Source organism: Seriola aureovittata, chromosome 11, assembly GCF_021018895.1.
Source record: "Seriola aureovittata isolate HTS-2021-v1 ecotype China chromosome 11, ASM2101889v1, whole genome shotgun sequence".
NCBI classification, from domain to species: Eukaryota; Metazoa; Chordata; class Actinopteri; order Carangiformes; family Carangidae; genus Seriola; species Seriola aureovittata.
Window position 1 is genome coordinate 20,440,595 of NC_079374.1, and position 20,147 is coordinate 20,460,741.

The 20,147-nt window shown below is 42.2% G+C and overlaps 1 protein-coding gene across 4 annotated transcripts in view; it reads left to right on the forward strand.

Moving 5' to 3' along the window:
* Positions 1–20,147, forward strand: part of myo1b (myosin IB) — a 58,761-nt gene that overhangs the window by 30,652 nt on the left and 7,962 nt on the right. For 3 of the 4 annotated variants that reach the window (XM_056389039.1, XM_056389040.1, XM_056389041.1), the window contains exons 6-22: positions 919–965; positions 2,867–2,930; positions 5,404–5,502; positions 6,618–6,721; positions 8,264–8,411; positions 8,991–9,109; positions 9,764–9,850; positions 10,002–10,067; positions 12,925–13,029; positions 14,696–14,758; positions 14,938–15,138; positions 15,273–15,499; positions 15,836–16,036; positions 17,073–17,166; positions 18,272–18,421; positions 18,520–18,588; positions 18,693–18,779. In XM_056389039.1, the coding sequence (XP_056245014.1) occupies positions 919–965; positions 2,867–2,930; positions 5,404–5,502; positions 6,618–6,721; positions 8,264–8,411; positions 8,991–9,109; positions 9,764–9,850; positions 10,002–10,067; positions 12,925–13,029; positions 14,696–14,758; positions 14,938–15,138; positions 15,273–15,499; positions 15,836–16,036; positions 17,073–17,166; positions 18,272–18,421; positions 18,520–18,588; positions 18,693–18,779 (1,931 nt within the window). Of the gene's footprint in view, positions 1–918; positions 966–2,866; positions 2,931–5,403; positions 5,503–6,617; positions 6,722–8,263; positions 8,412–8,990; positions 9,110–9,763; positions 9,851–10,001; positions 10,068–12,924; positions 13,030–14,695; positions 14,759–14,937; positions 15,139–15,272; positions 15,500–15,835; positions 16,037–17,072; positions 17,167–18,271; positions 18,422–18,519; positions 18,589–18,692; positions 18,780–19,150; positions 19,238–20,147 lie in introns of all 4 variants that reach the window. The other variant, XM_056389038.1, reaches the window with a different exon arrangement.

Sequence of the window (20,147 nt, forward strand, 5' to 3'; positions counted from 1 at the left end):
CTGCAAGAGTTTAACTCCTGCCGATCTAACTGCCCTAATGTTAAAAGGGAGGGAGAGGGGAGCACCGTTATCCTGCTACACACAATGTCTGTCATGTGTACTCTCTGTGACTCTCTGCTTTGCTTACTTTCACAATCTTTATTGGTTTCATTCTTTGTCACCCTCCATTTCTTTTCATTCCTTGCTCTGATTCCTCTTTGCCTTTTGCGTTTTATCTCTCTCTTGCTCTCTTGCTCTCTGTCTTCTTGCCCTCCAGCTGCTGTGGTGCCAGACCAACAGCCCACACATCACATTAACCATAGACTTAAACACATATTAATCAGCTGTTATCAGCAATTAAGCAGTCAGGCTAATAGCGCTGTGATGCATGACACATTAATAGCACTTTAATGTAGAAATGTGGTTAGAAGCAAATGAAAAGTGCCCAGGATTGGATAATACTCTTCTAAAAGGCTCTCTTATGCACATAACACTAGGCCCACTGTACATATGCACACGTGCTCGTGAGTCATTTACCGCGCTCACGCACAAAAATTCATACCCCACAACACTGTGTTTGAACACCACGTTTGTTTATTGTTTATCTATAAGCATGGGCACATATTGAAGCACTTTGATTTGAATGTGGCGTGACAGCAAGGTTTAGCCTCTTCCTAAGCCTGGAAAGCCCTGCTGCTTTGCTTAATCCATGCAGAATTATGGGGCTTCATCAGTACAAATGGCTTTGACATCCAGCCCCTATATGATTGACAGCTAGCTGGAGAGAGGGTACAATGTTAAGGATCATCAATAAGGTTTGGAATATTTGTAGACAGGCTTTGGTCTGAGTTTAATGTATTGACTAAACTATGCTAGATGGATTAGCATAAATGATGCATTGTTTGCAATGTGTTGCTCATGATGTTCCTCCTTTTTCAGCCTTTGGAAATGCCAAAACAGTGAGGAATGATAATTCATCCAGATTTGTAAGTATCCTCTCCAGAACTAATAAATGCTACTGTTATTTGATTTGATTAGATGCTTAATCTGCTGATTAATATGCACCGTTTGGATGATTTCACTCAGGCTTTCCCTCTGATTTTTGTCCCTCTCTTATGTTTCTTTTCATTTGTTTATATCAACTCCTTTTTTAATTGAGTTGTAACTCAGCTGCTGCATTGCAGTAACAGCAGCCTTTGTAACGGCTTGATGGTTTAGGCAAAAGTCTGAATCTGTTTATACATATAAACTGGTTTGAAGCTCACAAGATGCCAAGGTTGATGTTTCCTGTAGACACATGCCCTTGGTAAATGATGCATGTTGTGAGTGTGAGGATCTGTACAGTGTTCCAGTCCTCACACTGCCTCAGCCACAGCAGGCCTGTGTCTTTTTACATACAGCAGATATGAAAAGGCCTTTGACCTACACTCCTGTTCATCAGCAACATAACGGTGTGATAAGTCCCAGTGCAGTTTGTCTCTTGCAAACTTTCAAACAATTCCACAAATATACGGTGTGTGTGTATATATATATATTATTTTTCAGTTCATCTACCAATGTAAAAAAAAAATGCACTTGTTTGTAATTTGACACATTGCTCTCATGGCCTCCAGTGGTTTACAAATGAGGAAGCTGAAAGGAATCCAATGCTAATCTCTATGGAAGAGAGATATCATCACAGGAATGATTCAGTGTCCACGTTGCTCTTTGTATAGACAGACACAAATCCAGAAAAGTAGTTATTTCCAGGCAGTGGCATTATGAAAAGAGACGGGTGTGTTTTAGTTTTGTTTTCTCAAGAGAGCAAGCTCACACTTTCTGGCTCGGTATTTTCAAGGGAGGCCTGAAAGCCGCTGCAGCCTGCTTCACTTTCTGCCCTTATTACATGTCGTTACATCAGATCAACCCTGTCGCACAACCAGTTGTGTTCATGTTATGTTTTTTTTTATTAACAGGAATGTTTATTGTCCTGAGAATTCCTCAAAAATTTAGTCAGTTTATCTGAAGAATTTCCAGTATATCCATCATGTCATGCCACAAGACTGAAGGTGTTTTTTTTCTTTTTTCTACACTATAATGGAAACTGGTTATTCCAGCCAGTAGCAGCTGGCAGGCTAGCTGCCAATGTACTTTTCCTATCCCAATTTTAGATTGCCAACTGTATTCAATTCTACCTACACTGGTACATACAAACACATGTTAGTGCTTGGACTTGCAGTTGTAACAGGGAGTATTATAAAGGATTACGCCCCTGATCTGTTTATATTTAGGTAACCTTGGCATAAACCTCCAGACAAGGACCTCAGGCCTCCCCACTAGTTCATCAGAGCTCCATCAGTTTATCAGAAAACTATGAATCAAAGTGTCACTTCATTTTGCTGAGTGCAGCAGGCTTATTGAGTCTAGCTGGAGCCCACTCTCCAGTTGAGCTTAGCCCATTCTGAGGACCTGCCTGCTATTAATACATCAGAGGAGGGGAAAAAAAATCAAACACACAGGACTCTCTGTTTTAACTTCCAAGTTTCAGACAGAAGGAGGAGAGGGGGCCTGAGATGGTTTATTTTAGGCCTCCAGTAGAAAGGAATTGGCAGTGTGGGGGCTTTCCCTCCATAGAGGGCAGTTATTTCAGAGCAGTCCTGTTTATGATTGGCAGCTGGGGCAACAGTTGTAACTTGAATGGATGTGTGCAGACATCCTCACTGTGAACTGAACAGAATTCCTCAGCTGGGTTTGAGACCCAATTCACTGTAATGATCTCTGCATAGGTATACTGTAAGCTGGCTCCTGAAGCATTTTCAAAGCAAAGACAGTGGCATCAAGGGAGAGTATATATCATCGTTATCTACAATATGAGTTCAGCAGTTAACGTCCGTGCTCTGATCCACAGGGGAAGTACATGGACATTGAGTTTGACTTCAAAGGAGATCCCCTGGGTGGAGTCATCAGCAACTGTGAGTAGCGTTGAAATGAAAATGTCCTTAAAATAATTTTTTTTTTAAAATGTAAATGTTCCTGCAGGATTATGGCACACACTATAATACCTGCCTACCCTTTATCATATTATTCAAATTTGTTCTTCCTCTTGACATATCAGTCATCAACCCAGTCTCCCAGCAACACATTTAACTGTATTACTCATTACGGTGTCAAGGTATCCCAGTGTGAGGATGGCTTGTCACATATAAATAGATTTGAAAACTACCCTCACACCACATACATACTGTAACATACACTATTCTACACGGCTCAGTCGTTGCAATGAGAGCAAATCAGCGGAGTGGATGTGTGAGAAGCTTAATGCACTTTGAATGTCAATATATTTTTCATTATCTTTTTAGGCTCTGTTTGAATTACTTGTCAAGCTCGTTTTACTCATGTAGCCCAAAATTACAGACCACAATCATGCCTCAAAGGACAATCTGTACAGCATATGACACCTCTGTCCCTAGAGCCTTGATTCAGATAAAGCAGAACTTTCCTTATAAACACTCCTTAAAGACAAGGAAGAAAAACCAATAAGATCTAAAGGGCAGGTAGTCTCTCTGTAAAGAGTGGTGCTTCTGGGAAGTGTAAATCTGCAGTATAATCAAAATTGATTATACTATATAATCAGTTTACATATGTGCTTAAACTGAGCAGCAACAGCTCAGTTTTCTCTTTTTCCACTGTTTATTTTCAGCAGGTTAAGAAGCTATTCAGATCTTCAAATTTATGAGGCACAGTTCCACATTTTATGAAAGCCTATAAAACAGATTTTTGCTCAATTGAAACCAATCTCGGATCCTCAGACTGAACAAAAGGCATCTCTCGACATACCAGCTTTCTCTCCTTTTGCTCTTTTCTCTTGTTTTGGTTTGATCTCGCCTGTGTTCACATTGTTTTTGTCTGTGCTGGCTTCCTAGCCAGAGGTCACAGAAACAAAGAGAGGAGCTGATGGCCAAGACACAAATGAACCTCTGTCTTCTGGCCTGAGTCAGTCCGACACAAGGCACTGTCTGTGAAGAAGAACCAATGACATGTGACTGCTTCAGACAGAGCTGGCTGGCTGGCTAGACAGATGGTTGAGGATGTACTTGCGGGGCCTGGAAGCTCATTATTCTGTCCTCCATGTATATCCTTGGAGCCCTCAGACCTTCCTACAGCAGAACATAGACGGCTATTAAAACGGATTCTCAGGAGCTCTGGTAGCTATAGAGTAATAAGACATTTTTGGCGGCCACATAACTGAAGCGTTAAGTCAGAACATAACAGGATATTGTCCCCGCACTGACACTTTAATATGTGTCTGTTTATCTAAAGCAGAGAGAACAGAGTAGGCAATAAATGCTGTTCCGGATGAAAATGGGAAGCCGTGGCCTTTTTAAAAAGCAAATGCAGGATCACTGGAGGATTTGGCTGGACACAAGGTGTAAGGTCACTTCAGTCCGCTTATGATGAGAATAATCCGACTCTACAATGCCTGCTTTCTTATGTTTCTGACCAAATGGTGTCAATCTATCTACAAAAAGGAGGGGAAAAAAAAGGATTAAGGAGGTGGTTTTTGAGTTGTATTTTTCCTGCCTTCTGCGTCTTTGATCACGGCTCTGTATTGCCGCTGCCAGCCACTCAGTCATGGATGTTGTATTATTGATGCGCTTGCTCTTATAGAGCCACTTATGTGATTCATGGCTAGTGGGTGTCACAGATTCACATTAAGCCTGATCCACTGCTCACTCTTGACAGCCCCAGGTCTCTGTGTAGGGCTCTCTAGTTAGGTACTTGGTGCAGCAGAAGTCCTCTCAGCACCCACCAACTATTGAGTCAGAGTTTGTGAAGTCTAAAGATTGGCAGCCGGCTGGAAATGGGATCACAGTTAAAAGGGAAATTAGTTTTTTTCAAAATGTCGACTTTTCAGTGTAAAGTAAACTCTAAAATCTCCTAAAATAAGATATGTTTTCTAAGCAGACAAATTGAATGCTATTATCCGCCAGGCTGGCAGTGAAGAGGATCTCGAGCGGCCTCAGATGCTGCTTTGCTCTCTAGTTGGTCTTTAATTAAATCATACTCGGCCTAATGCGGTGAGTGGATGATGGGTCCCCTTTTAATCAGGTACTGTTGCACTTGGTCGGGAGCCCGGGAGAAAGGGCTGACGTTCGATATCCTTGTGTGGTTTCTTCTCTTTGCACTTCCTGTAGTGTTTATACACACAACATTGGCTTGGTCACCTTGGCAACTTAAACACATCATTGAACTAAAAAACCCATTTGAGCTCAATATAGATGCAGACTGGGCGTCCTTAATACTCACAGGTCAGCCCCGTATTTACTTCTCTAGGATACGTCTGCGAAGCACTGCGGAAACATTTCCTCTGAAGAGTTTTGTTAGGACATGACTTTTTGTCATCGTGTGTCATTATTTCCTTTTGTTGTCTTTTCACTCTTTTAGATCTGCTGGAGAAGTCACGTGTGGTGAAACAGCCAAGGGGAGAGAGGAACTTCCACGTCTTTTATCAGCTCTTGTCTGGAGCCTCCGACGATACGCTCAGTAAGTCGTAAAAACGCTGGAACCGGGAGCTGAATAGAAGCATCAGTGTATTTTTAGATGGTGTGCATGGGGACGAACTCGCAGATTAAAGGGCTCATTGATCTGAGAGAAATGGCAGTTTGATATAATGGAAAACTGAAATTCACCCTTCTTATCAGCCCCAACCACAAACTGGGGTTGTAATATATTTAGCCTGTTTGCCTAGAATAATTCCCGGACTATGAAAATTCACGTCTCTGCTCGCAGGAAGTGATGAATCAACCTTCACATGAGCTAGCGAGAAGTGTTGTCCAGAGAAAACTAGACTCACCATTTTTGGATCTTCTCCCACATTGTTTTGATTCAGCCATCATACACCAGACTGGGGTGGTTTTTTATGAATGTCAAACTTTCATTTGCTTCTTACTGTCGTCTGGAGTCACCAGCGCACCAGTCCTTATGTTAACATCTTACGTAAAGCCTTTTTCGGCAGGATTGCAGCTGCAGGAACACATGGCCGATACATTAATGACCCAGTCTTCCTGCCTAACAAACACTACAGAGAACAAAGACAGGCCGTGAAACCTGTTCCCTCTATTTGCTTTTCCGTGGGCAGAGGGTATTGTTTTATGTCCTGAACGCAGGAGAACAATGTAATGGTCATTGACTCCAGAGCACATACATCAGAGGGGCTTGATTCGGCTGTAGTTAATGCAAAAACTAATGAAACCTGACACATGCACCCACGAGAGGTATAGATTTCTTTGCTACTAGATAGGAGGGCTTTTAAGAGGGCGATTTGATCCTCTAGAATAATGTTCACAGCAGTAACTCGGTGTGTACATGTGTGTAGAAGTTGTGTTTGGAGCGACAATGGCAGGTTGAAATAGGTTGGACAAAACGGCTCCGAGCTATTTAAATTTTCCATCAAATGTATTTTTTAGAAGGTCACTGCAGCCTGCAGCTTGTAACCATAACTTCAAAATTGTGTTGTTGTTTTTTTTGCCAGTCATCTTCCAGGTGTGTGTGTAGGTGTGTAACTTGCATTTTATGAAAATAAGGCTTCATTTATCTTAAGCCAATCTGCTTTAAACAGAGGTAATTTAAATAGTAACCACATGGTTTGTGTGTCACAGAGAAGCTGAAGCTGCACCGGGACTTCAGCAAGTACAACTACCTGAGCCTGGACTCAGCCGTGGTCAATGGGCTGGATGATGCGGCCAACTTTAGGACAGTCAGAGTGAGTAGTGCGCACACATATTCGTCTGAAATGTATTACACTTTATCCTAATTTAGACATAATCTCAGCTGGCTTTTAAAGAGCGAGCCCAAAAACCCCAGAGGAGGTTTTAAAAATTATCTTCTTGAGAAGTCCTGATTACAATTCATATTCTCAACCACAAACAGGCTCACACAAGAACCAGACACAAGAACCAGATGAACAAGCACACACGCTCATCACAAGCAGCGTCATACTCTCCGGCGGCGTAAAGCTCTGACTTTCCTTTGTTGCGTCATGCCGAGTTAATCTAAATCCTTTACAGAGGCGCTCTGACATATCCTTATCATATCACCATAGCAAACTAACAGAGTGTAGATAGGGTGATTAAAGTCAGTCCGGTAAGATTGTGAAAACACTCCACACCAGATTCCCTCCCACCTGTTGCAAAACCAGGTGAACTTTGAACTGAACCTGAACTTGAAAGTGAACGAAAACCTGAACTGCCAGGTTTGTATTGATTAACACGGGGGGGTGAAGCATGTGTATCCATGCTTCGCCTGGTCACGGTAGCAGTTCAGGAGAAAAGGCAGTTGCTTCCTTCTTTATTAAAATATGTTTGTGTATATACATGCAGGATCTTGTCCGCATGTGCTTTGCCACCACTTCTCGTCCTAACTGATGGTGACACATCGGATGTTGTGTCTGTAATGGACTGTATCTACTGCACTCTATTGTCATCATGCTGTTGTTGACATGCTGCAGCATGCTCTGCTCCAGCCTTTTCAGTCTGTTCTGTCACATTCTGCTGGTCTTGTTTCACATCCTGCTTCTCAACAGCCCTCACACTGACTTCTCACAGTATTCCCCGTACAGCTGCGTCTCACCACCGGAAGCACAAGAGCACATTCCCAGTAAACAATGAGTCCCTCCACGTGGCCTTCACTGTGACAATAAGAGTAGAGTTTTTATTAAGCACAGTAATGACTTTAACAAACATGGAAGTAGTTCCAAGTCCTCTCAAGCACTTCATTCATTTTCTAAAGGCAGTTGTTTTATATTTGTCTCGTCATCCTCTTTATCCATATTTCTCTCCTCATTTGATGAACTAGAATTCATTGAAAACCATTTTAAATACAGTTTTGTTCGTAGGTTGAGCTCATATTTTTTGCTTTTTTCCCTTTTCTGGCTTTTTTTTTTTTATATGCTGAATTATGTAAATTGAATACACACTTAGTTTGGCCTGGACTTGCTTTGAAAAGCAAGATCTCAGTCTCAAGGGACTGTCCTGGTGAGTTAAAGTTTGAAAACACTAGCAGCTCTCATTCAGTATTCTCTGTTCCAGTGAGTGCAAACACAACTTTTGGATGTGACGTCTAAAATAAGAAAAGACATTTGTGTTTAACTCATTCATCAGATTCATAATCATGACAACTCCAGTTACAGTGCTGTAAGGCTGCAACAATGATATTCCAGTCTTACTTAACTGGTGTTTGCACAGTCACAGACACTGCCACATTGTCTTTTTTCATTTTTTTTTTTATTTATTTTTTGCCCTCCCAGAATGCCATGCAGATCGTGGGCTTCATGGAGGACGAGGTGCAGTCGGTGCTGGAGCTGGTGGCTGCCGTGCTGAAGCTCGGCAACATCGAGTTCAAGCCTGAGTCGCGCTGTAACGGGACAGACGAGAGTCGCATCAAAGACAAAAACGGTGAGTTAACAGACAAACAGGAGGCAAAGTCATGAAAATCTCTGATCCTTTTACAGTCGGCCTTCATTTGAATGATTCCGCTGGATGATGTACTGAGCTGCCCAGTGTTTTGTTATAATTAGATATCAAATAGCAGACAAGCTGAATAATTGAATTCATGTTTTCATTGTATTTTTACGCTGATCATGCTGACAATTTTGAATTTTTTCACACAACTCTTCTAACATACCCAGTTGGCCTGATGTTGAACCACTGCCCCCTGTTGGCGGCTGTGCTCTCCTCTGTAGTCCACCTCACCAAATATTTGTGTTATATGATTTGCGTAACAAGAGGTGTGTGTGTGTGTGTGTGTGTGTGTTATCAACCCCACAGCTGTTCTCTTTAGGCAAATACTCCATTTACATATTTTCCTCCAGAACATTGGCATGATCCATCTGACTGCCAAGAAAATCATGTAATTTATCCCATATGAATCAAAGACTAGACTGATGTGATGTGTCAAGATTATATTTCCCCCCACCTGATCCTTGCAGAAGTTTTCTGTTAATTGTCTGTGCATTTCCTTTGTCCACTCTGCAGATTTGAAGGAGATGTGTGAGCTGCTGGGGATCGAACAGTCGGTGCTGGAGAGGGCTTTCAGCTACCGTACAGTAGAGGCCAAGATGGAGAAAGTCTCCACCACCTTGAACGTGGCCCAGGTCAGAGGGAAAGTTGCAAATCTGCCTCGCACCAGTCATACCAATGCATTTCTGCCCTACTTGTATTCACATTAACATTCACTTACACACACACACACACACACACACACACACACACACACACACACACACACACACACACTCATAAAAAGATAAAGGGCCATCTCTTCCTCTTGACTTACTCCACTGGCTGCCGACTCTGATCCATGTCAATGCTACATGAAAACCTCTCCATTATAGATGAGCAGTATTCCTTCTGGAAATTCGAATGTAGGTCATATTTTAGAGGTTAGTGAGTTCACTCCGACTGCTTATATGACATGGATGCGCCAAACATGGGTCTCTGCATCCAGAAGCAGAAGAGGAAATGGTTCAGGGAATTAGCCTGACCTCAGAATAATGATGTCACTCGTGGTTGGCCTGTGTCAATGGTTTCCTTTTTAATATATGTATCCACAGTTTTCACTGATTGAGAAGGTTTTTTTTTCTTTTTCTTTTTCCAAATTATTTACTTGTGGGGAAACTCAAATATTTGCTCCTAGCATTTTTTTCAAAGACTCGTATGGTTTGCTGAGTCTGGGAAATGAATTCATGCATTTTCTGTTGGTGGCTTCATTGTCACTTAGTCACCAAAAATGTGTTATTTGTTAACAGGCCTACTACGCCAGAGATGCCCTGGCCAAAAATCTCTACAGTCGTCTGTTTAGCTGGCTAGTTACCAGGATCAACGAAAGCATTAAAGTGAGTAATGTCATCAATATATTTTATCTATTTCAGTGGATTGAATCAATTATTGTGCGTTCATTTTTCAATATTTTTCATGCTAAGTTAAACTGCCAGAACATCACCGTCATACTAAAGTTCTAATATTGACATTATTGTCTCCCTGCAGGCACAAGCTAAAACTCGGCACAAGGTCATGGGTGTGCTGGACATCTATGGCTTTGAGATATTTGAGGTAAGACAAATGGCGGATTAAAGCCACTCTTCTTGCTCTGATAAGCCGCAAGGACGGAATCTGACCACACAAGCATTTTATTGCATTTAAAAGGATTTTGCCCCGGGGCTGTTTGCGTGCATGTTGTGGTACCTGTGAGGAGCTTATCAACAATAACTGAGGGTTGATAAAACAACTTTCAGATCAGATTAGTTCAGCTTTATTGCTTCTGGAGGGTGAAACGATTTTTGTGGCAAGGTGATTTCAACACTAAAATCAGCATTTCACAGTAGAGAAATGGCCACAGCCTCAATGCAGTGCTCAGTACACAGGAAAACACACATCCTCAACACATCATATACATGTAATGATTACGCTGTCAATGGTATTCCACAGTAAACAATTGCCGAAGAGTCATTTGGTATCAGTGTGCATGTAAATAAGGATCTGCTTGGAAACAGTTTGAGTGCTGAAAAGTAAATGATGGCATAAAATGTTCCTTGCCTTGTTGCCTGATGCCTTCAGCCCCCCCACCCCACCCCCAAATGTTCATGTCTTTTTCATATCCCTGCTTGTTCACCCCACTTACTCTCAAGTCCTTCCTCTCCTCTGACTGTTGTGTTGTGTCTGGGTCACCAGGATGGAGTAAGTAACACCTGCACCGGCCTGTTTGCTGTGCCAGTGTGCATGCTGTGATCTAGACTCCTCTCGACTTAATTCAGCTCCTCATTAAAGATAATTCAGGGCTCCTAGTGTGCAGCATAGCCACGTGGCTGAAAGGATGCTTAAGACGCCTTTGCATCATTTGAATCACAACATACTCAGTTGCAAGTTTATTCAGTGCACCTAGATAAAACTGAGGCACAACAGCCCTGCAATAAATTCTATGTATTCTAATAGCTTTTTACGAAGGTGTTGATTCAATGCTGTGATCATTTTGGAGGCTGCACTTTGTGGTGCTGCTGAAGTGTGCTGTGTTATAGTCAGAGGCGTTTCTGATATTTTTTTGTGCCCCATTTCTATCAACAGCTGCAGAAGAGAAAGTGTTTTAAAAACATTGTTTTATCGCAAAGCTGTCATATAAGAAGAGGATGAGGAAGTAGTCTGGCACATACTGTAATTCCTGTGAAACTACAACATGTCTACACTTGGACTTTTGCATGGATTAAACATAAAATATATAATGCGTTGGCTAGTGAGATATAAAGATAGCAAGCCTGGATATGTCCATAGGACAGATTGTTTCTTCTTGCTTCCTGCTTTTGTGGTAAGCCAAGCCAAAAGTCTCCTAACTGTAACTTGACGTTTACTGTATTCCTCTTTCAGAGAGAGCAAACAAGCATATTAGCCAAAAAGTTGAATTATTTAACAGGTTGGCTTAGGTAATTGGAAAACACAATTATACTGAAAAGATTACAGGTGTCAATTTATTATGAGAAGATGGGTGTATGGCATCTTCCTTATCTTCAATTTCTGCCACAGTGGACGGAGAAGGTTTTGCAAAAATGCCAATGAGATTCGAATAACAGACGGTAAACATTCAGGGCCCGTGCTCCCCATAAGGATTTTTCCCTTGAAAATGTGTTTGCTTATAAGAGATGATATTAAATGCAAGGACTTCTCAGAAACACCTCTGAGAAACAAGCCCATTGACCTTAAAGTTAGTTTTAAGAAGCATCTGAAATATTTTAGTGTTACAGTACACGTCTATCTACAAGTCATATTTCAGCCTGGTGTCTGCTGCCATTTGGGTATAAATATGCTATTGTGTGAGTGTGTGTCTGTGTGAGAGTGTGTGAATGTTTGGGGTGAAGACGACCTTTTGGTTTCTCAGTAAAAGGAAATGGAAAGGAAATATTAACATTAATAACTGATCTCCTTGTGGCCATGTGTCCCATTTCCTGATCACAGAGAAACCTGGCTGTGTCCTTCACTCTGAGCTTTCAAACTAAACATGCTGCTCTAACCTCTGCTGTGCCCTTAGAAAATCAGTTTTTACCTAACCCAACTCACAGTAAGGCCATCTGCCAAGTAACATGACTCACCGCTCAATGGTCATAATACACACCAATAATAATTGAGAAATGCAGGAAGCAAAAATGATTGAAGCTTTGGAATGGTTAACCCTCCATCAATGTTTAATGATGTCTGTGACAATTTACAGGAACTTTTTTCTGATAAGGCTTTATCATCAAGTGCAAGATTTACTGCTATCAGTTTTTTTACTACCCAGATTCATTAAACCTTTTGATGGTTTGTCAAAGTGATGAGGCAGCAAATCGAAGGAGAGAGCTGCAGGTTATACTTTGTTCAAGCAGATTATTGCTGGTAATCTATCAGATGTACAGCTCTTTTTAAAATTTCGAGGCTGCCCCCTGCAGCTCCAAAACAAAAGATGTGAGGGTATTCAGGCAGATGTGACCATGGTTTCATTGTAAAGAGACTTTTTCCTCCTAAATCTTAATTCTGAGAACGTTCTGTAATCAAGCAAAATGTGTCTAAACATAGAATTAGCTTTCCTCATAAGTATGAGTCGGTATGACCATCCGCTTTAAAAAGCGCTGCAGGGAATTAATGAAAAAGGCCAAATTTTGTGATGAGGTGAGCGAGTTTAACTAAGCTTTGAGAAATGAGACAATGTCACAGAAAAAGTGTTTGGTGAGTCGAGCAATAAAAAATGTACAGCCTATGACTGTCACAAAGAATAGCAAGAGAAGACAAGTACTTATGATGCATTTCCTTATCTTAGTGGTGCATTACGTACGGTGGGAACCAACAAAAACTATGACATTAACACAGAATAGCAGGCAGCTTCAGGATTTAAAATCTAAATGAGCAGCTGAAGCTAATTATTTTCCACGTGTTGCTGCTCTCGCAGGACAACAGCTTTGAGCAGTTTATCATCAACTACTGCAACGAGAAGCTGCAGCAGATCTTCATTGAGCTGACCCTACGCGAGGAGCAGGAAGAATATGTCAGAGAGGTAAGTTTGTGCACACACACACACACACACACACTGGGGAGTGGACATTTGGATAAATGATCAAACCCAGCCTGTAGCCCTGGTAGCACTCTCTCACCTGCAGCGGTACATCTACATCGTTCAACATGTCAGCAGTCAATTTGCAGTGCTGACATTTAATCATGGCAGGCCCTGCAGCAACAACTCAACCTGCTCATGTCACTCATCTGTTGAACCTCGTGTGCTTTTTCAGCTAAATCTGCATTCTTCCCCTTGACCCAAATGCATTTCGACTACATTTATGTCCCCTATCCCGTCTCTGTCGTCCATCACACCCTCAGTTTGTCCCCCCCCCCCCCCCCCCCCCCCCCCCCCCGTGGACTCTCTGGGACGAACGATCCTTCACTCCAGTGAGAGTAAACACTCCCTGTTGTGGGCCTTTAGGCTCTGTTTGTTTTCAAAGCTCCATGTATGTGAGTGCTGCAGCGGTGACCCCCACACCCCTTCCCCCACTAACACCACCACCAGTGATATTCCACTCCTGGCCTCTGTCCAGTATACTGCATGGGAAAATACCACAGCCCTGGAAAATGGAGGGAGGTCCACCAATCAGGAATTTGGCCAGTCACCCATCAGTTTAAGCCACACCTTCTTTTGCACCCTCCCCCTCAAAATATCTGTCACATTGCCCATTAGGAGCTGTGAATTAAATGTCGGCAAAGTGGGTTTTTTAGGGGCCAGCAGCCTTTTTGACAAGATGGAAAATGTTTTCTTTTTCCTCCTCGGAAAGGATGTGTGCTCTGTCCTTACTCAGACAATTAGAGAGATGGAGACAGAGCAGGAGAGAAGGTCTTAGTGGAACCAGCAAGAATAAATGTAGCTATAAAGACCGATGTACCAACATTTAGACTGATTTAATCATTTTTAAGAACTGCACTAAAGTTTCTGATCAAAGAATCCTTAAGTAACCAATATGAACCGTAACTTTAAAGAGGCCTTGCCCATTAGACCCAACTTCCCCTTGTAAATATTAAGTGTTACAGTATGTGTCTAGACATAATATAACCTCAGCTTATTACAAAGTAAAATTATAAGGTTTTAGATCAGAGTGAAAGAAACACTGGAGATTAATAAAATACAAGTCTCCTCAGTTCCTCCTTTGCCTCTTTACCAGAGAGTCTTTGCTACAAACCACTTACTGTAGGTGGCTTTGTGGCATGGTCCCTTTATACTGTAGACTTTTTAACCCATGACCAGAACAGAAATACAAAAGAAATGATTTGTGTCTTTCTCCATTTACTCCTTTGAGCTTTTTCAACCCTGAGTGTGTAGATGACAGACATCATCATGGCTTTTTAGCATTATACAATTCATCAGACTACCACTAATATGTCCTTTTTTATGAGGTTGAAACATGGTCATACTATATTGTGGGGTATGTTGTGCTACATCCAGTACATGTCAGTTATGACTGATAAACTGTCAGCAGATCTTTACTGTGAAGGCTGAAGGTACATACTGAGCCTTGATGGCATCCTTCAGGTACTTGACGAAGTTTTCCGTGTTGTGCTGAAACACAGTCAGGTTCAATAGTGTTATTTCATCTACCACACAAAAGACTTCTGGTTAGTTCTACTTAAAGGTGGAAAGGCTGATACATCTTTGACCTTCATGTCTTTTGTCACAGGGCATCGAGTGGACCAACATTGAATATTTCAACAATGCCATTATCTGCGACCTCATTGAGAATGTAAGTGACCCTCTCACTCCTCAGAGACCACACAGATCTATTCAGTGTGAATTCACATTTCAAGTTTGACTTGGTTATAGAAAATATTCTTCACTAGATGGCTTTAGATTTGAGTATTCAACATTTTATAAGCATGAACCTGTACTACCTTTCATGTTTACCCACCTTACAATGGCCAGAACCAGAATGGCATCTTGGCCATGTTGGATGAGGAGTGCCTGAGGCCTGGGACAGTCACAGACGAGACCTTCCTGGACAAACTGAACACCATCTGTGCTGAGCACCAGCACTTTGAGAGTCGCCTCAGCAAGAATTCAAAGTTTCTCACCGACCACAGCCTGCCACACAGTTGCTTCCGCATCCAGCACTATGCCGGCAAGGTATTGTACTAAAAATAAATCGGTGCACAGAACAATAAGAAATCTGCACAAAGCAAAATATGTGTTGAAGCTCTACAAGGGGATTATAGAAAACACCAGAGAGATGTTTTATAGCGTTTCTTTCTTTTATCAAGGTGCTGTACCGCGTCGAGGGATTTGTAGACAAGAACAACGACCTGTTATACCGAGACCTGTCACAGGCCATGTACAAGGCCAACCACAGCCTCATCAAACAGCTCTTCCCTGAAGGCAACCCTGCCAAAGTCAACCTGAAGAGACCACCTACTGCTGGATTCCAGTTCAAAGCATCAGTTGGCACGCTGATGAGGAACCTGCAGACCAAGAACCCAAACTACATCCGGTTAGTCCTGTCATTCATACAGAGGATATTAGCCGTTACTCTCTATCTCTATATCTTGGTCTATTATTATATTGGTTTTTGGTTGTTTTGTTTTTTTATATTTGGCCCAAACAAATGACTTCTATTTAGTATAAATTAATTTGTCCACTGATGAGTATTCAGTAATACTTGTCTAGAATAAAAAAACGTCTCCAGATCCCATTCAGGTAAATGTTCTTCCATAGATGCAGCGTAGTGTTGAACACTGAAAACTAAATTACGCTGTCAGTCTAAGTGATCATGTTCCATACATTAGTCTAGCACTAGTGTGAACAAGCTCTCTTCTTGCCTCCAAAGGTGCATCAAGCCCAACGATAAGAAGGCATCCCACATCTTCACCGAGTCCCTGGTTCGCCATCAGCTGCGCTACCTGGGCCTGATGGAGAATGTCCGCGTGAGGAGAGCCGGCTACGCCTTCCGCCAGCCCTACGAGCCCTGTCTGGAACGCTACAAAATGCTCTGCAAACGGACCTGGCCTCATTGGAGAGGGCCTGCCAGGTAATGGTTGTGTTCAGTCTGAAGCAGTGGCTGACTGTGGGGGGCCGGTGAGGGGACCGGAGAAAGTGGACTTGTTGCTGGGTAGTTGCCAAAACAAATCCCTCCAAGGTTTATGTGAGTGTGGAAACTGTGAAATGCTCCCAGGTGTCTTTAACTGAGGTACTGGACCTCAGACTGCTCCCAGTGGAGTGACTGTGACCAGCACTAATAGACTGTAGTCGGAGTGGTCAGCTCCCAGGTGAGACTGTGTGTGGAGCTGTGTGAACGTGAGTCAGGTTACTGCTGGAAAAAGGGCTCCGATGATTTTTCCCTGGAAAAACAAAGGCTCAAAAGGGGGAAATAATCCACTGAATTTCATTTACTTTTTTAGCCTGCTATATATCTTTAAGCATGTTCTAATTGTAAACATGGCCCCCTTATGAAAATGTGGTGTAGAATTATTGGGGGTTGTGCACCTTTTTTTTATGATTTCTATCCAAATTTGTTATCACATCATATTTCATTTGTTATCATACACATATTCATTTCATTGTCATATTCATTTTCACTCCACACAAAACCCCTCGTAATGTCCTCTCAGAAACCAGCAGCAATCTTGTCACATACCAGTTGTTCACTGTTGAGAAGAAATGAACCATTCCCCCTCTGAACTACATGTTGAGACATTTTTTACCTTATCTGCCTCCTCCGTCCTGTATCAGCCAGGCTTACGTGTTTCATCCACTGTGCTGATAAAAGCACCGATTCCTATCTGCTCTACCATACATCGCTATCTTGTTGTTCAGCTATCCCTCTGTGCTTTGTGACGTTTTCGCATTTCCTCCGTCCACATTTTTCCCTTGATATGTTTATTCCTCCTTTTATCACCCCCTCTCTGTCTCTCAAAGTCGTCATCATTTATGCTACGCTCGTCTTGTTCTCTCTTGCATCCTAAGCCTCTCAATCCTTCTTTACAGTTGTGCTTATGTTGTTTGTGTTCACTTGAAATGTCAAGTTAGCTTTGGGTGACCCATCTGACTCTTCTGGCTCTCCTTAGGGAAGGAGTGGAGGTGCTGATGACCGACCTCCCGGTTCCAGCAGAAGAGTTCTCCTATGGCCGCTCCAAGATCTTCATCAGGAACCCAAGAACGGTAGAAAACACATGTTTATACACAGTCAGAGTAGCCCTGTATGTGTTTTTCCAGCCAGCGTTGACATCTGCTGTGTCCTCTACTAGATGAAGATGTGTTTGTATGACTAAAGATTGAATCCAGCGTACTCAGCTGCCCTGTTTTCTCACAGTAAGATGTTTGTAAAGCAGGGTGGGCTGCACTCGGAGCCCCCACTTTGGCAATTAGCATGCAACCACCACTCTGAAAACACATGGTTTCACTTAGCCGTCCCATCTAACATGGGAAATGAGCGTCTTTACTCGGCGCTTGCAGGCTCCTCGACTGCTCAAGCCTGCAGCGTTTGAATGGACATTCTCCCCACCCCTGCAAAAGAGCAAACAAAGCTTGGAAAAACATGATCTCATACTGATGGAATTTTTTTTTTTTTTTTTTTTTCCTCTATAATCGCTTTTTCTATCTGATCAACTTATCTCCATCATATATCTGCAGCTGTGAAATCACTTGCATATAGAGTCTAGTGAAGCAGACTTCCAGACAGTTTTTCTTCTGGTTGTTAATCCAACGTAGCCAAGCCTCAAGATTAATTGTTACCAAGGTTTGGAGAAAATGCAGAACAAGACATGGCTTCCCTGGACACAATTCTGAGTAAATAGGAGTCGGTATGCAAGCTTGCAGGGTACACTGAGAGTAAGATAAAGAGCGATAAGAATTTGAGGAATTCTTTTTTCCTATATGTGATATCAAAATACTGCACTGGCTTTACAGCAGGACAATAAAATATTGTGCTCTCATCCCTGATGAAGATAAGTCGATTCACACAGGTCATTTTTTATTGTATTGCTCTAAGCTAAAGCAGTAAAGGGTTATTTTTGTCACCTGTGGAAAGACTGGACTTTACTCCATATCACTGAATTTGCTCAGATAAAAAACATGTTTTCATTGATTTTCATCATGGTTTTTTTTTTTCTTCTCCTCTCAAACAAGGTTAAAAAGATTTTGTACCCTCCGAAATTAAATTTGATCTTGATACCTGTCGGCTTTCAACAACAGACATCACACTGAGTCTGTATATAAGAGTGTCGCCTCGTTGTCTTGTGTAGTTAATTCTCCTCTCTTCCTGTAGCTCTTCTTCTTGGAGGAGAGGAGGAGGCAATGCCTGCAAGACCTGGCCACGCTCATTCAGAAGATCTACCGTGGCTGGAAGTGCCGCAGTCAGTTCCTGCTGCTGAAAAAGAGTCAGATAGTGGTGGCAGCATGGTACCGCCGATACGCAGTGAGTGTCTTTTAGAGGAAAACGCACTGAAAATCCTATACAAACCAAAATGAACAGTGTTGTTATTTACCTAATCTCTTCCCTTCTCCATCTCGCAGCAACAAAAGAAGTACCAGAGGATCAAGAGCGCCACCACTGTGGTGCAGTCCTACACCAGAGGATGGCAGGTATGCACCTCCATGAATTCACTCTGTTTAGAATGAAATGTAGCAGGAAGCAGAAATTCGGACGGAAACAATATTAAACTGTCTGCTCGTAATATTTCCGGCAGGCTCGCAAACTCCTGAGAGAGCTGAAGTATCAGAAGAGATGTGAAGAGGCAGTGACCACCATTGCAGCCTACTGGCACGGCACCCAGGTACTGATGCATTGAAGTGCAGAGGGGTATTAGAGAACGAGGTGTTTACCTCAATGAAGCGTCAGTCTGGCTTTGATGCAGACTTTGTATTCATGTTGAAAAATCCTTCTCTGGCCTTAAACACTTGTTTTTTCATCATATGCAGTGTTCCTGGCTAATGCCCCCCCCCCCAGTTTTTACAAAAAAGATCAGTTCTTTAACAAAGCTCTCCTTGATAATATCGCTGCTGATTCCCTTTAATCCTGCTTCTTTTCCTGATCACACAACTGCAACGTCTCTTTTTTCTTTCCCCCAATCCTCTTTCAATGCCCTTTCTTTTCCTTCTCGCATTCCTCTACCTGCCTTACCGAACGCCCACCGCGTCCCACCAGGCTCGGATGGAGCTGAGACGTCTAAAACAAGAAGCGCGGAATAAACACGCTGTGACAGTAATTTGGGCATACTGGCAGGGAACCAAGGTATTTCCACCCAGCTGTAGTGTGTCGCTGTCCCAGCTGTCTTGTCATCCCCGTTCACCACGTCCCGTCCCGTCCCATTTTCACTGTGACTCTAATAGTGTAGCAGCCCCTCTGAATGAAAGTCCTTCTAACCATTGGCCTGATTAATGTGCCTCATTGTTGCCTGTCCTGTTTTGCTATTGTAGATGTTACAAGTTGGATTGTCTTAACACGTGTCGGGTTGTCGTTGTTGTGGTTGTTGCTATTTATTTCAGAGTTGGCGTTACAAACAAAAACTAGCTTTTTCTCGACATCTGAAACAAAATTAACCACACTCAGATCCTGAAACGTAGCTCACATGTTTTAAATTTGTGTGTCTTTTGGTTTGATGTCTATCCAATGTTTTCAGTTTGTCCCTCCTCTCATGTGATCAAATAATTACTCCAACCTTACAGTGCCCACCACACGTGACTTTCATTGTGCTGTTTATTCTAGCTCATGCTGAGAAGACTTTTTAATATATATATATATATATATATATATATATATATTGATGTCAATATGATGGCACAGATGTTGCAACTTTATAAAGCCTCTGTGTGTCGTATTATTACATCCACTGTGCAGATTTTGTAGTCTGAGAGCATAACACAACTTTATCTTGGCAGTATTCATTCTACTTACCAGTGTTACCATCCCAGATATTCTTGGTAGTTAATAATCAATACATTATTTCAAGGTCTAACAGCCTGCTGATAACTATCAATTTTGACTCATTACAGATGCTGTTATTCCGTGAACTTTGTTCTTAACAAACATGATGGCTTCTCATTGGTCAGCATCTTTTTATCAAGCTATAAATGATGTAATAGTAACCCAGGCTGTCCCAGCGCAGTAACGTGGCTCCCTCTAAAACCTGAACAATATATCA